We start from the raw sequence: 13,208 nt of genomic DNA, 5'->3' as shown, positions 1-13,208 counted from the left end.
CCAATCTTAACCCCTCTGCACAAACCGCCCTAACTGTACAAGTGTGGAAGTACCTCAGGAGTTGAGCTCGCTCAATACACCGTAGGTACCAGATACATTATGTATAGCTGGCATCTGTCTCTAACAGCAAGAACCAAACAGGGGGACCCATTAACCCCCTCCGAAACATGATTGTGTGGTATAGATGTGATTATGGGAGCCCAGGGCCTGCTGAAGACTCCTATCACTGCCATATTGCTACTTATGTGAAGCCCACCTACAGGCTGAGCTTCATAGGACACCATAGATTTTTTCTATGTGCTGAAATATTGTAGTATTGCAGTATATAGAATAAGCGGTCAAACAAACACAGATTCAAGTTCCCAATAAGGAGTAAAAAAAAAAAATGAAACATTTAAAAAAAAACATAAAAGTATACCTGCCTTAAAAAAATACACTAAAAGGTGATCAAAACATTGCATGTACCCAAATTGGTATTAATAATACCATCAGCGGGCTACATAAAAAATAAGCCCTAACATACCTCAATCGACTGCAAAAATCAAATTGTTTTGAAAAATGACAAAACAAGCCAAATTTAAAAAAAAATCAGTATTTTTTCACCACGTAAAAAAAGGTATGCAAGTTTGGTCCGCAAAAAAGAAGCCCTCATATGGTTATATGGATGAAATATTAAAAAAAGTTATGACTCTTCAAAGAAGGGGTAGGAAAACAACTGCAGTGAAAAAAGGAACATTGTCAGGGACAGAAAAGGGTCAAAAGTGTTATTCTAGTTTCACAGCCCCCTTTGAAATGCAGTCACCTCGTCAATAAAGCGGCCTGTTTCCACACCATTCTTGTAGACAGAATATCATTTTACACTTTACGCATCTACAATAACTGAGTGGTTGACAATAAATATATGGTCACTGCTGATTGAGAGGCTGAGCATGGACCCCCCATCTATCACATCCTCCCCTAATAGCATGGTAGATGGTACACCTCTTTAATCATAGCTATACTGTACAGAGCCTGCAATTGAAATCAACATAGTGGAGTATAGTGTTCATAAGGTGTGAAATGTATTAATATAGGTTTTATTAATATGTTTCATATTATTTTCAGCTCCATATGTGAAGGTGTACCTATTAGAAAATGGAGCTTGTGTAGCCAAGAAGAAGACAAGAATTGCAAGGAAAACCCTCGATCCCCTCTATCAACAGACCTTGGTTTTTGAAGACAGTCCTAATGGAAAGGTCCTCCAGGTAAGCTCATTAAATAAATATTCCTAACAGTTGTGTCTTCTGGCCAAAAATTTGAAAAATTAAGTTCTTGTATCCTGGTGCAGTTTGGGGACTGATGTAAAGTTTATGTTCACCCATCATGATTTGTACAAATAAAATACTCAGTAATGATATAACTTAGTAAATCTAGCATGCACTATATATTATAGCAGATGCAATTAAGGTCATGTCAGATTTACTCCACAGTAGCTGCATTACACAAAAACAAAGAATCGTAAGATGTCAAAGCTCTGGGATGTGAGCTGCAGAAATCAATGGATATCATTTTAATTGTGTGTGCTGCTATGCTTGCGCAAAAACGGGATATACCCTAACATTTCTATTCTAAATGTATGTATCAAGACTATGTAACTGTATGTTATACAATTGTATAAGTGTGCCATTGACTTCCGTAGTAAAATATCATGCATGTGTTATTATATTGATGTTTGAATGCAGGGTCAGTGTTGAGAAGTGTGTGTGTGTGTGTGGGGGGGGGGGAGGGGGGGGGGGTTACTGGGCAATTGCCAAAGGCCCAATGTCCAAAGTGCCCCGTGGGAGACCTACATACAGTGACTTGCAAAATTATTCACCCCTTGGCATTTTTTCGTGTTTTGCTACCTCACATCCTGGAATTCCACTGTTTTAGTGTTTGCTTCAGTTCATGTAAAAAGAACCTGCCTACAGCCATGAACATTTGGTTTCCTTTAGTGTGATGCAAACAACAAATAGCAAAATAACTGAAAACTTCAGTGTGCATAACTATTCACCCCCCTAAAGTCAGTAATAATAATCTTTATTTTTATATAGCGCTTTACAGTTTTGCACACATTATCATCACTGTCCCCGATGGGGCTCACAATCTAAATTCCCTATCAGTATGTCTTTGGAATGTAGGAGGAAACCCGAGTACCCAGAGGAAACCCACGCAAATATGGGAAGAAAACTCCTTGCAGATTTTGTCCGTGGTGGGATTTGAACCCAGGACCCCAGCGCTACAAGGCTGCAGTGGTAACCACTGAGCCACTGTACTGTCAGTACTTTTTAGAGACTCCTTTTGCCGCAATTACAGCTGCATGTGGCGTCTGATAAGGCTCTATGAGCTTTCCACATTTTATCTGTGGGATTTTTGCTAATTCCTCAAGGCAAAACTGCTCCAGCTCCTTCAAGTCAGATGGTTTCCTCTGGAGAACAGCAATTTTCAACTCTGACCACATGTTCTCAATTGGATTAAGGTTTGGCCATTGACTAGGCCACACCAAAACATTTACACATTTCCCCTTAAACCACTTGAGTGTTGCTTTAGCAGTATGCTTTGGGTCATTGTCTTGTTGGAAGGTGAAACTCCATCCCAGTCTCAAATCACTGACAGACTGAAACAGGTTTTGCTTAAGAGTATCCCTGTATTATGTACAATCCATTTTCCCCTTGACTCAGGCCATTTTCACTGATCCTGCTGTTAAAGAACATCACCACAGCACTATGCTGCCACCACCATGTTTCATTGTGGGGATGGTGTTCTTGGGGTGATGAGCTGTGTTGGTTTGGCACCAGACATAGCATTTACATTCGTGGCCAAAAAGTTCAATTTTGGTCTCCACTGACCACAGCACCTTCCTACATACATTTGTAGAGTCTCACACATGTCTTTTGGTAAACTCAAAATGAGCCTTACAATTTTTGTATGTAAGTAAAGGCTTTATTCTGCGCACTCTTCCATAAAATCCTCCTCTCTGGAGTGTACGGCTTATTTTTGTAATATGGTCTCTGCTTGAGAGCTCTTTCAGGGTTATTTTTGGTTTCTGATTAATGCACTCCTTGCCCAGGCTGAGAGATTTGGTGGGTGGTCCTCTTTTTTGGCAGATTTGGTGTGGTACCATGTTCTTTCCATTTGATGATAAAAGATGTTAGGTGTTGAGTTCCCGCCTCTGCACAGGGGGAATCTCAAGCCATCTCTGCTGTGGTCTCCCATTCTTCTCCAGCTGCAGTGGAGCCTGCTCAGCGGAGATGTCGGTCCCAGCGTCTGACTCAGGCTGATACTGGGCGACTGGTTACTACTGTTCTTCCAGGTTCTGCCTTTGTAGCCAGTGCTGATCAGCAGCGAGCAGATCTTTCTGGGACTAAGTCCTGCTTTTCCCATACTGGGCATGCCCACGGGACGACCTCCCATTGGAGGTTGGGGGTCACATACGCAGGTCCTGAAGTGGTTCCTGTTGGACCACTAAGAAGGTCCTTGAGTGCTAAAACTATAAAAGGTTTGCATGGCCGCACAGCCATGGGCTAGTATCAAACCTATGTTATGAGCTCAGCGCCAGTGTGGTCATGGTTGTATGTGGCCAAGGTTTGGCTGAAATAAGCCCCTAGAATACAGGCACCTCCATTGAGGAGTTTTGTGTATGTGGATTCAGGGCTGGCGTATAGCCATTAGAATTCCGGCTCCACCGGAGAGGAGTTGCTTGTGTGCTATTCTGACTGCATGACCACTGTTGGCTCTATTAGGTAGCTGTGATCTCCTGTGAGGTTAACAGGGCACGGCGTTCTCTTTTCGGAGTGTATCTGTGAAGCAACAGAGTTCGCTTATACCGCCATATAGTACCGCCTGTTACTAGCAGCAGGTTTCTCTCCTGCACGGTGGACCCTGGGTTGCGAATGAACTTACTTTCTCATATATATATATATTCGGTGCGTTCCGCCAACCCTAACAATAAATTTGATGGTGCACTGAGGGATCATCAAAGATTGGGATTTTTTTAGAACCCATCCCTGACTTGGACTTCTCAATAACTTTGTCCATGACTTGTTTGGAAATCTCCTTGGTCTTCATGGTGTTGTTTGGTTAGTGGTGTTTCTTGCTTAATGGGGTTGCAGCCTAGGTGACCTTTCAGAAAAGGTGTGTATATATTGACAGAAAATGTAACACTTAGATTGGACACAGGTCACCAAGTATGTGACTTATGAAAGAAATTGTTTGCACCAGAAATTTTTAGGTGCCTCATAGCAAAAGGAGTGGATACATATGCGTATGCCAATTTTTATTTAATCTATCCCATAAATTTTATTTTTGCCTATAGTTTTCTCACATAATGAAGTTAGACTATTAATGCTGATGCATCACACGCAAATTGTATTACAAAAAATATTTAAACACAGGTTGTAATGTAACAATATAGGTAAAAAGCCAGTGGGAGTGAATACTTTCGCAATCCACTGTAGCTGTAGGTTAGGTGTAACTTATCCATCAACCACATACCTTAAAAATACAGAAAATTTAATGATAATGTAGAACTGACATTATCAGTGCAGATTCGAAATTTGCTGACAACATGGTCTCATAACCAAAGGTCATGCACCTTGTGGAGTGTGGAGGAACAGAATAGTAGAGGGACTGGTCCATTCTCTATACTCAGCCTATGTATATATTATAGATAGTATATCGTAAAAGTGAGTACACCCCTCACATATTTGTAAATATTTTATTTATCTTTTAATGAAACAACACTGAATATATGAGACTTTGATTCAATGCAAAGTAGTCAGTGTACATCTTGAATAACAGTATAAATTTGGTGTTCCCTTTAAATAACTCAACACTTAGCCATTAATGTCTAAATCGCTGGCAACAAAAGTGAGTGCATCCCTAAGTGAAAATGACCAAATTGTGCCCAATTAGACATTTTTTCTCTCTGGTGTCATGTGACTCATTAGTGTTATAAGGTCTCACGTGTAAATGACGCAATTTATTTGATGAATCGAGGCCTAAATTTTCTGCGTGATGGTATAATAGCATTTGTGGCCGTACTTACAATTTTTTCTAGAACTGTTTTCTGAAGGTATTCGAAAATGATACTTTTAGCATATATTGGATCTACATACCCAGCATATCAGCTTTGCCACAACAAACATAGTGTGACCAGAGCCAGAAGGAAGTGAATAGAAGAGTTACTGCAATCAGTCTAGTAACTTTGCTAGCATGAGACAAAATGTGTGCAATTTAGTTTTTTCTCAAGTTGACAAATTATGATTACATTTTTTTTGTGAATGTGAAATGTTAATTGTAACGCCATTTTATTTATGTTTATTACATTTTACAGTAAATGTTTTTTTTGTTTTTTTAACCCAACAATTAAGGAAGTTTGGCAAAGTACAAAACATTTTTTCAAAAATAAAGCTAAAAAGGAGGAAATTAAAACATGTAATGTAGTACCCAAACTATCCTGTAAATTAACTTAACCCATAGTAAAATTTTTAACTTGTTTAAAATAAAGATTTGATTTCATTTCAGTCATATTTTGTTCTTTTTCTTTTACATTTTACTTTAAGAACTTGATGTAGGAAGCTCATTTTATAATAGATTCAGGATTGAGTCATTTAATTTTAGAGTTTAGTTTTTAAGTTTCAGAAGTTTTATTCAATTTTTTTTAAGACCAATAAAGGCCGCTTACCCCCAAAGCGCATTAGTATCAACTGAATTTTAACTTAAGTTTGTATATGTTTTTCACAATTAGGCAGTAATGGAATAAATATAATACAACATATAACATTTAACTTTTTTTTTGTTGTTTTCAAGGTTATTGTCTGGGGAGATTATGGCCGGATGGATCACAAAAGTTTCATGGGTGTTGCACAGATTCTCCTGGAAGAACTTGATCTGGCCAGTGTCGTCATCGGATGGTATAAGTTGTTTCCACCCTCATCATTGGTGGATCCAACCATGACACCCCTTACTCGCAGGGCTTCCCAGTCATCTCTTGAAAGTTCAACAGGTCCTCCTTCCATTAGGTCATAGCGACCTAGAAGGCAGTCTAGCCTGGTGTAATCACAATGTTAATGCCCAATAAAAGAATCCGAACGGTGCACGTACGATCAAAAGTATTGCCGGGGACAGACAATCATTTATTTTTTTGCCTGTAGTAATGATCCAAAAAAGATCTGAAAATGAGTCCTATTGGCAAAGGAAAGCGAGAATACGAGTACTGTAAATGAATATACAGTTCAGCACTATTGAAGTCACACATGCTCAATGGGATAGTAAGGGTGACATTGAATTACAAACTGGAAGCTTTCACTCTGTTAGAAATGTTTGTGATACATTTTTACAGACCATAAGCAGTGTTATCATATTGGTATTTCAGCATATTTTATACTTGTTGATTCCATTATTTTTTTTTTTATAATGTGTTAATCTGATAACCAGTTTCATAAAAGCATTTGTGATGATTCTCACATAGTGCTTTTTTGTCCTTTTTTTTATTGATTTTGAGCTGAGCATTGCAGAAGTGATGATGGCTGTGGTTCCATGTAATATTCCCCGCGGCCTGAAATCCTGACGGTGACTTTGAGGAGCACTGCTATGTAGTGCTTTCCTATTATTACTGACATTGCTTTTTCCTGTAGTGTTTCACCCCTGGGAGCCACAGATGTATTTTATGTCTTTTACTGCATGCTACAATTCTATTGGAGCACAGCAATTGTCCGCACTAACCCCACACTCTGGCATCAGGGCTGGGGACGAATGCAGAAGCTGCAGTGCAGCAGTCGCATGACGCAGACCCCCTTAGAAATGTTCCAGGTGCAATGAAATGCATCTCTGTTCTTACACGATGTGACTAACACTACAGAATCGCCATGGAAGCAATAGCTGTCATTAATTCATCCATAAAGAATGTGTTTTGTTTTGCCAACATTTTCTCGCCCGATGATAAAAAAAATGCCAACATGTTTATGTTACTCCTTGTTGCAGTATGGAAAATTGTGGAATGATTGACTGCATAAGATTATTCTTTATCAAAAAATGTAAAAAAAAAAAAAAAAAAGAAAAAAATAGAGTTTAAAATATTTACAGATATTTTTTTTCTACATATAATTTGTAATTTTTGGATTGCAGTACAGATTATGGCTTTAATGTTTTTCTTTTTTTTTTCTTTGGTTTTGTGCATGGGAGAGATTTGAAGTAGTCTGTTTGCAACCCACGCCGAGGCTGCTGTAAGAGATTTCCTTCCTTTGGCATTTCCAGATAACGTACCGTCTGACCTGGTTTCCTTTTCCCATTCGCCTGTTGCTGTGTTTGTTTCTGTGTATAAATTGTATAGTTTACATCCCGTAATGCTGACCAATGGTGGGGATGAGCATATGACACTTTGAGCTGTATCCAGGTCTTTACGATATGTGTCACTTTAGACACCCGTGTCCGTCCTGGGTAGAGCATGGTATGAGCTGTTTAAAAAAAAAAAAATCACTGGAAATTCCAGTTGAGATATTCTGCACTTACTAATATTTTTATCAGATTTTCGTTTACATTTGTTTGAGATTGATGCAAGCACAAAGCTTGATTTTTTAACGCAAAATATTTTACTTTTTTTGGGAGAAGAAAATACTTAAAATTTCCTTTTGCATTTTTCTTTTTGTTCCTTTTTTAGCCTTGACGTTCCCCGTGATCTCTGTACGTGTGCTACAAGCTGCAGACTGTGCAGATGCATTGATAATGTTTCCCTCCTTTTTTTTTTTTTTTGGACCATTCGATCTTGTGATCACACGAGTAGAGCATGTCATGGAGTAATTCAACGCTGCATGCATGTTTTGTAAAAAAAATAATAAAAAGAGACAAAAAATGGTTAATTAATAATGTGTGTTAGTTCCACATAGGCTGGCTTGTATGTTGCATGTACTTGTACAGTTTGACCGTAATGATAATGACATAACCAAGAAATCTAAGCCATCCATTTTTCTGATAGACATTTTGCAGGTTTTTACCAGACTAGATGTGTCAGTCTGGTGCTAAATGCCTATAGATGGACATTATTTTCTACCCTATGGAAACGTAACGTAGTACGGACCAAATTCCTTATACTAAATATTTTGGTGTAAATTCCTACAGTGGGGCTGTAACACATGTAGAAATTGTGTACACACTAGGTTTTGATTCATAGACATACTGCCTGCACCAAGTGAATTATTTATTGTTAATATACAGGCTGAAACCAATATGCCCACATTTGAAGAGGGCATAGAAGGGTTACCGCTTGACCTGCTGAGCAGGAAGAACTGACGCACTGGTGCACTACTAGATTATGTACTGTCTTAGTGGCCAAACAACTGAACTAATTATAATTGGGTAGTATCTTTCTATTTGACCACTTGTCTTAACACCCCCCTGTGCTTTTAAATAAACTTCCAACTCATGTTATGTAAACATGTTTAATAAAATTTACTTTTCATGTCTATTATTGTCGTCTCTTACTTTAAAACCGTGTTCATTTTCAAGCATTTGGAGGGAACCAGAGAAGAGGACAACTTGCTTTCCACCGTAAAGAATACATTGGTATAAATTGGTGCTTAAATCTCTACGTTAAAGAACCCTCAGAAATTCCCCCTGAAGTAACAGCTCAAAACATCAACACATGTTCGTGGGTTTGCTAAGCCTTGCTCCTTTTCTGGTTCTGTTTTTGGGACTGTCCCAACAAAATCGGTACTGTTGGCAACTGAACAATCTATGGCTGATGAAATAGCACAATGTGGCCATTAAAATCAAATCAGAACTCCGCTTTAAGTTCTTAAAACTACTCTGGAAAGAATGAAAGTCACGCTGTGATTGCTTTTTGTGAGCATCAAGCCTAGTTTTTGTATTAAATCCTTATGATATGTAATTACCCCCTTTTGTTATTTAAAAGGAGATAGAGTAGATAATAAAACCAGGCTATAATGTAATCTTATAGAAGTTGCATCGACCATCAATTTTTCTGAACTTTTCAGTTGATCCTTAGGATTACTGATCTCCAGTCCAATTTTGGAACATCTTTTTTTTCTAAATACCCCTGCTTTGTGTCATTCCTGTTATATTTCCTCATTATTTATGAATAAATTCGGAACTTTGCTTTGTCATTCCTTTTGTCGCCTTGTCAACACCCTTTTAAACATCTAAGGAAAAACCTCAAAGTGGTAATACTCAATTGTTAATTTTTCCCTCATTTCTATTATTTGTTAAATTTTTGTGAAAGCCATGTACTGTATTGATCATAATTACCACTTGTGCACATTTCCTGTATTCACTGTGTGCACCACCCACCTACCTTTTTTCCTGCTTATGACCAATTGTGTAGATGGCTTTTTTATATGCATACATAAAGAAAAAGAAAAGGAAGTTTTTCCTTTTTCATTATACCACCTTCTTTTACATTTTCCTTCTTATACTTTGTTTTTCTTCATCAGCAAATATTATAACAGTATGTTGGCGTAATGTCTTGCAAGTGGACCATTTGTCTTACAAAGGATTTTTTTTGTCCAGTCCATAGAATAATATAAAATAAAAAGTTCATCTATTTTGAAATACATCTGTAGTTGATTAATTCCCCATTGCATGCCAATGAACAGTGCATTAACGAAACTCAAATTAGTTGACTGTCTTTTCACCTTTGGCCAGGAACATGACCTTTACTGCATAAGATTATTTGTCAGATATGTAATAAAAAGTCGCTGTTTATTATGCAGCTCAGATAAAGGAGGAAGATTAAGCTGTTACTAAAGAGTTAAAGGGAACCTGTCAACTGGCCTAGCCCCCCTAAACCACCCTAAGCCCCTTCTGTTCCATGCTACTTCGGCATTCTAACTACTTTCTTCTTGTTGCTTTGTGGTTTTCATATTCAGCTCTGGCAAAAATTAAGAGACCACTACATCAAAACCCTGTCATGGGCAGCCCAATCTCCAGACCTGAACCCAATGAAAACCTCTGGAATGTAATCAAGAGGATGATGGATATTCACAAGCCATCAAACAAAGAAGAACTGCTTAAATTTTTGCGCCAAAAGCAGTGTGAAAGACTGGTGGAAAGCATGCCAAGATGCATGAAAGCTGTGATTAAAAATCATGGTTATTTCACAAAATATTGATTTCTGAACTCTTCCTGAGAATAAAACATTAGTATTCAATGGGTGAGAAAGAAGTGGATAACACTCACCAATCCTTTAAAATTCCATTCTTTATTCGGTAACGATTAAAAAATCATCATGGCTAGGAGAGTGAGAACAGGATTGTGCGATAGCAGGTGCTGACGATGGCCGTTTCGCCCTAATACAGCTCTTCTACGGGTCAAACCATTGTTCTCACTCTCCCGGCCCTGACGATTTTTTAATCGTTACCGAATAAAGAATGGAATTTTAAAGGATTGGTGAGTGTTATCCACTTCTTTCTCGCCCATCATCATGTTTTTTCTGGAGGAGCACCCAGAATCCAGAGGTACTGCACATGCACATTTCACCCGCGGCGCACAGATCCAGTAATACTAGTGGTGTTGTCTGCTTTCTTCTATGGTGTAAAACATTAGTATTGTTGTTTCTAAATGGTTATGAACTTGTTGTCTTTGCATTATTTGTCTGAAAGCACTGTTTTTTTTATTTGGACCATTTCTCCTTCTGAAAATTCAGAAAAAAAAGTATTGCTTGGAGATTCGGAGACATGTTGTCAGAACAGTAAAAAAAAAAATTCACATTTTACTGAAAAATATACCTATAAAGAGAAAAATCAGACAAACTGAAAATTTTGCATTGGTCTTTTAATTTTTGCCAGAGCTGTAATTCATAATCAAGTTTTATTTTGCATTATCGTTATGTAAATATGTCAGGACTGCTCTGGTGGGACTACCTCCCCTCTTGTAAGCGCCCCCCTCTTCTTTGTGCAATGTACATAATTTGAAAGCAATGTCTCTACTGGCTTTTTGCAAATCGTGCCCATGCATGCAGTGTTTTGCATTCCTCATAATGCACAATGAAGCTTGCTGTAATAACGCACTGCGCATGCTGAGAGAGGTAGAATTGCAAAAAACTGCAAGTGACGTTGCTCTAGTAAATTATTGCACATGGAGAGGTAGGACATTAGTGATAGGGACCATTCATATTTAGGAATACCATGTGGTTGGATGACTTTGGCACCGTTTGATCAAAAATGTTAACCAAGTTCCTTATGTTTTTAATGTTTACAACAATAGCAGAGTTCATGTATTACATTATGCATCGGCACACTGTGATTAATGTATGTATACAGAGGCAAGACTAGTCTGGTGAAGCCAACATCCTGCCGGACTAGTCCTAAGACTTTTGCATAGCAATAACTCAAACACTCAAACATATTTTTAATTTTGAAAATATTTAGAGATCTTAAAATTACAAAAGAGGGTTTTTATAAGGCAGATATAGCATGGAGCAAAGACATTGTGACAGTTTGGGGGAAGGAAAGGGTGGCAAGGGTAGCTGTCAGTTTCCCTTTAATCTGCAAGAGAAGGACATAACTGCTTCCCAATGGTTAACATGCCACAAAGGGAGCTGTCCATGTAAAGGGTTAATCTGAGTCTTTCACTACAAACACACAGCTAGCAGAAAAATCAATTAAGAAAACTACTGTTATGAGTTTTACATCTATTGCCTCTACTTCTAAACTCCTTCTTCTGCCCCATAATCCATAGGAATCCATCTTGCACCTCTTCTTACATATCTACATCCAGCAGGAAGTAAGCCAGCAGCACAGGTCACCCCCTTTATTTATGTCAAGTAAAATCGCGGCACACCTGAATGTAGGTGCTCAAGTAGGATCCAAAATCGTAAATGTATAGCTAAAAATTTGACACTCAAAAATGGATATGAGTTTAAGTAATTTACTAGCAGTCCAATGTTAGTACATAATAACACATTTTGGTCCCAAAGACCTTCATCAGTGTGCTAAAAATAAACAAAATAACTTTATATTAACTGTGTAAACTGTATATCCACAAGTAGATACATATCAAACTATGAAGTGGAAAATATGCAGAAATCTTATAACATTGTCATACATCCAGGATAATGAAATACAGTGTGTCCATAAAGTCACGGTGCACTTTTGGTGCCCTTTCTCTGGCCCAATCATATCAGACCTGTTCATGAGGAGAGATAACAAGAACCAATCAAGCAACGCAAACTCATTTAAGCTGTTACTGAGCCCCCAGTCAGATTAACCCCTGATAACCTGAACTCTGAATAATACACTGCCAGGTCTGTGACATCATGCAACCACAAGCTTATGCCCGCAGTGTGGTTTTCCATGCCAGTCGAGCTGTGGACAGTACAGAGGAAAGTTCAGTGTGTTCTGTGAGATCGACAATAATGCAAGATTTTTTCACAAGATTGTGTTTACCCATGAGGCGACCTTCCATATCTGTGGACATGTTCACCATAACGTCCGAATATGGGCTGCTGAACATTCTCATGCCTATGTTGAGTATTAACGTAACACCCCTAGGCCCATTTTTTTCGTGGAGCAGTCTGTAACGGCAAACAAGTATCTTGACATGTTGGAACTGTATGCAGTGTCATAATTTCCAGAAGGTGTTATCTTACAACAGGATGGCGCTCCTCCACACTACGCCACAATTGTTAGTAAGTTTCTGGATAGAACATTCCCCCAGCGGTGGATAGGCAGGGGTTCTGTCAAGCCATGGCCACCACAAAACCTGGATCTGACGCCCTTAGACTTTTACTTTTGGGGATATGTGAAGCAACATGTATACATTGAACGTATCAATGACTTTAATCACTTAAAGCAGAGAATGACAGACGTTATTCACTCTGTTATACTAGACGTCCTTACCTGTGTGTGGCAAGAACTTCACTATCGTTTGCATGTGTGTAAGACAACAAATGGAGCCCACATCGAACTGCACTGGATATGTATGATAATGGGAGAGTTTTTATTTGGAGCAGATTTCACATTTCTATCGTCTTTTGTTGCTTTCCAGTGACTGGTCAAAAGTGCACCTTGACTTTACAGACACACTGTATATAGAAACATAGATTAGCAAGTGAAACCTACCCGACTGCTCAATAACAGGGAGGAAAGAAAGGAAGGACACAGAGTCCTGCAGGGTGTGTTAGCTGTAGATCAAGTAAATAAGACACAAGTAAATACCACCAATAGCACGTAGTA

The 13,208-nt window shown here is 38.5% G+C and overlaps 1 protein-coding gene across 36 annotated transcripts in view; it reads left to right on the top strand.

Moving 5' to 3' along the window:
- Positions 1-7,048, top strand: part of RIMS1 (regulating synaptic membrane exocytosis 1) — a 540,636-nt gene extending 533,588 nt beyond the window's left edge. For all 36 annotated transcript variants that reach the window (XM_069726596.1, XM_069726604.1, XM_069726589.1 and 33 more), the window contains 2 exons: positions 1,105-1,244; positions 5,830-7,048. In XM_069726596.1, coding sequence (XP_069582697.1) covers positions 1,105-1,244; positions 5,830-6,048 — 359 coding nt within the window. In that variant the 3' untranslated portion in view covers positions 6,049-7,048. The remainder of the gene's footprint in view (positions 1-1,104; positions 1,245-5,829) is intronic.
- The last annotated feature ends 6,160 nt before the right edge of the window (positions 7,049-13,208 follow it).

Source organism: Ranitomeya imitator, chromosome 5 (genome assembly GCF_032444005.1).
Source record: "Ranitomeya imitator isolate aRanImi1 chromosome 5, aRanImi1.pri, whole genome shotgun sequence".
Lineage (NCBI taxonomy): Eukaryota > Metazoa > Chordata > Amphibia > Anura > Dendrobatidae > Ranitomeya > Ranitomeya imitator.
Note: the sequence above shows the minus strand (reverse complement) of the source record. Positions and strands in the feature narration are given on the sequence as shown.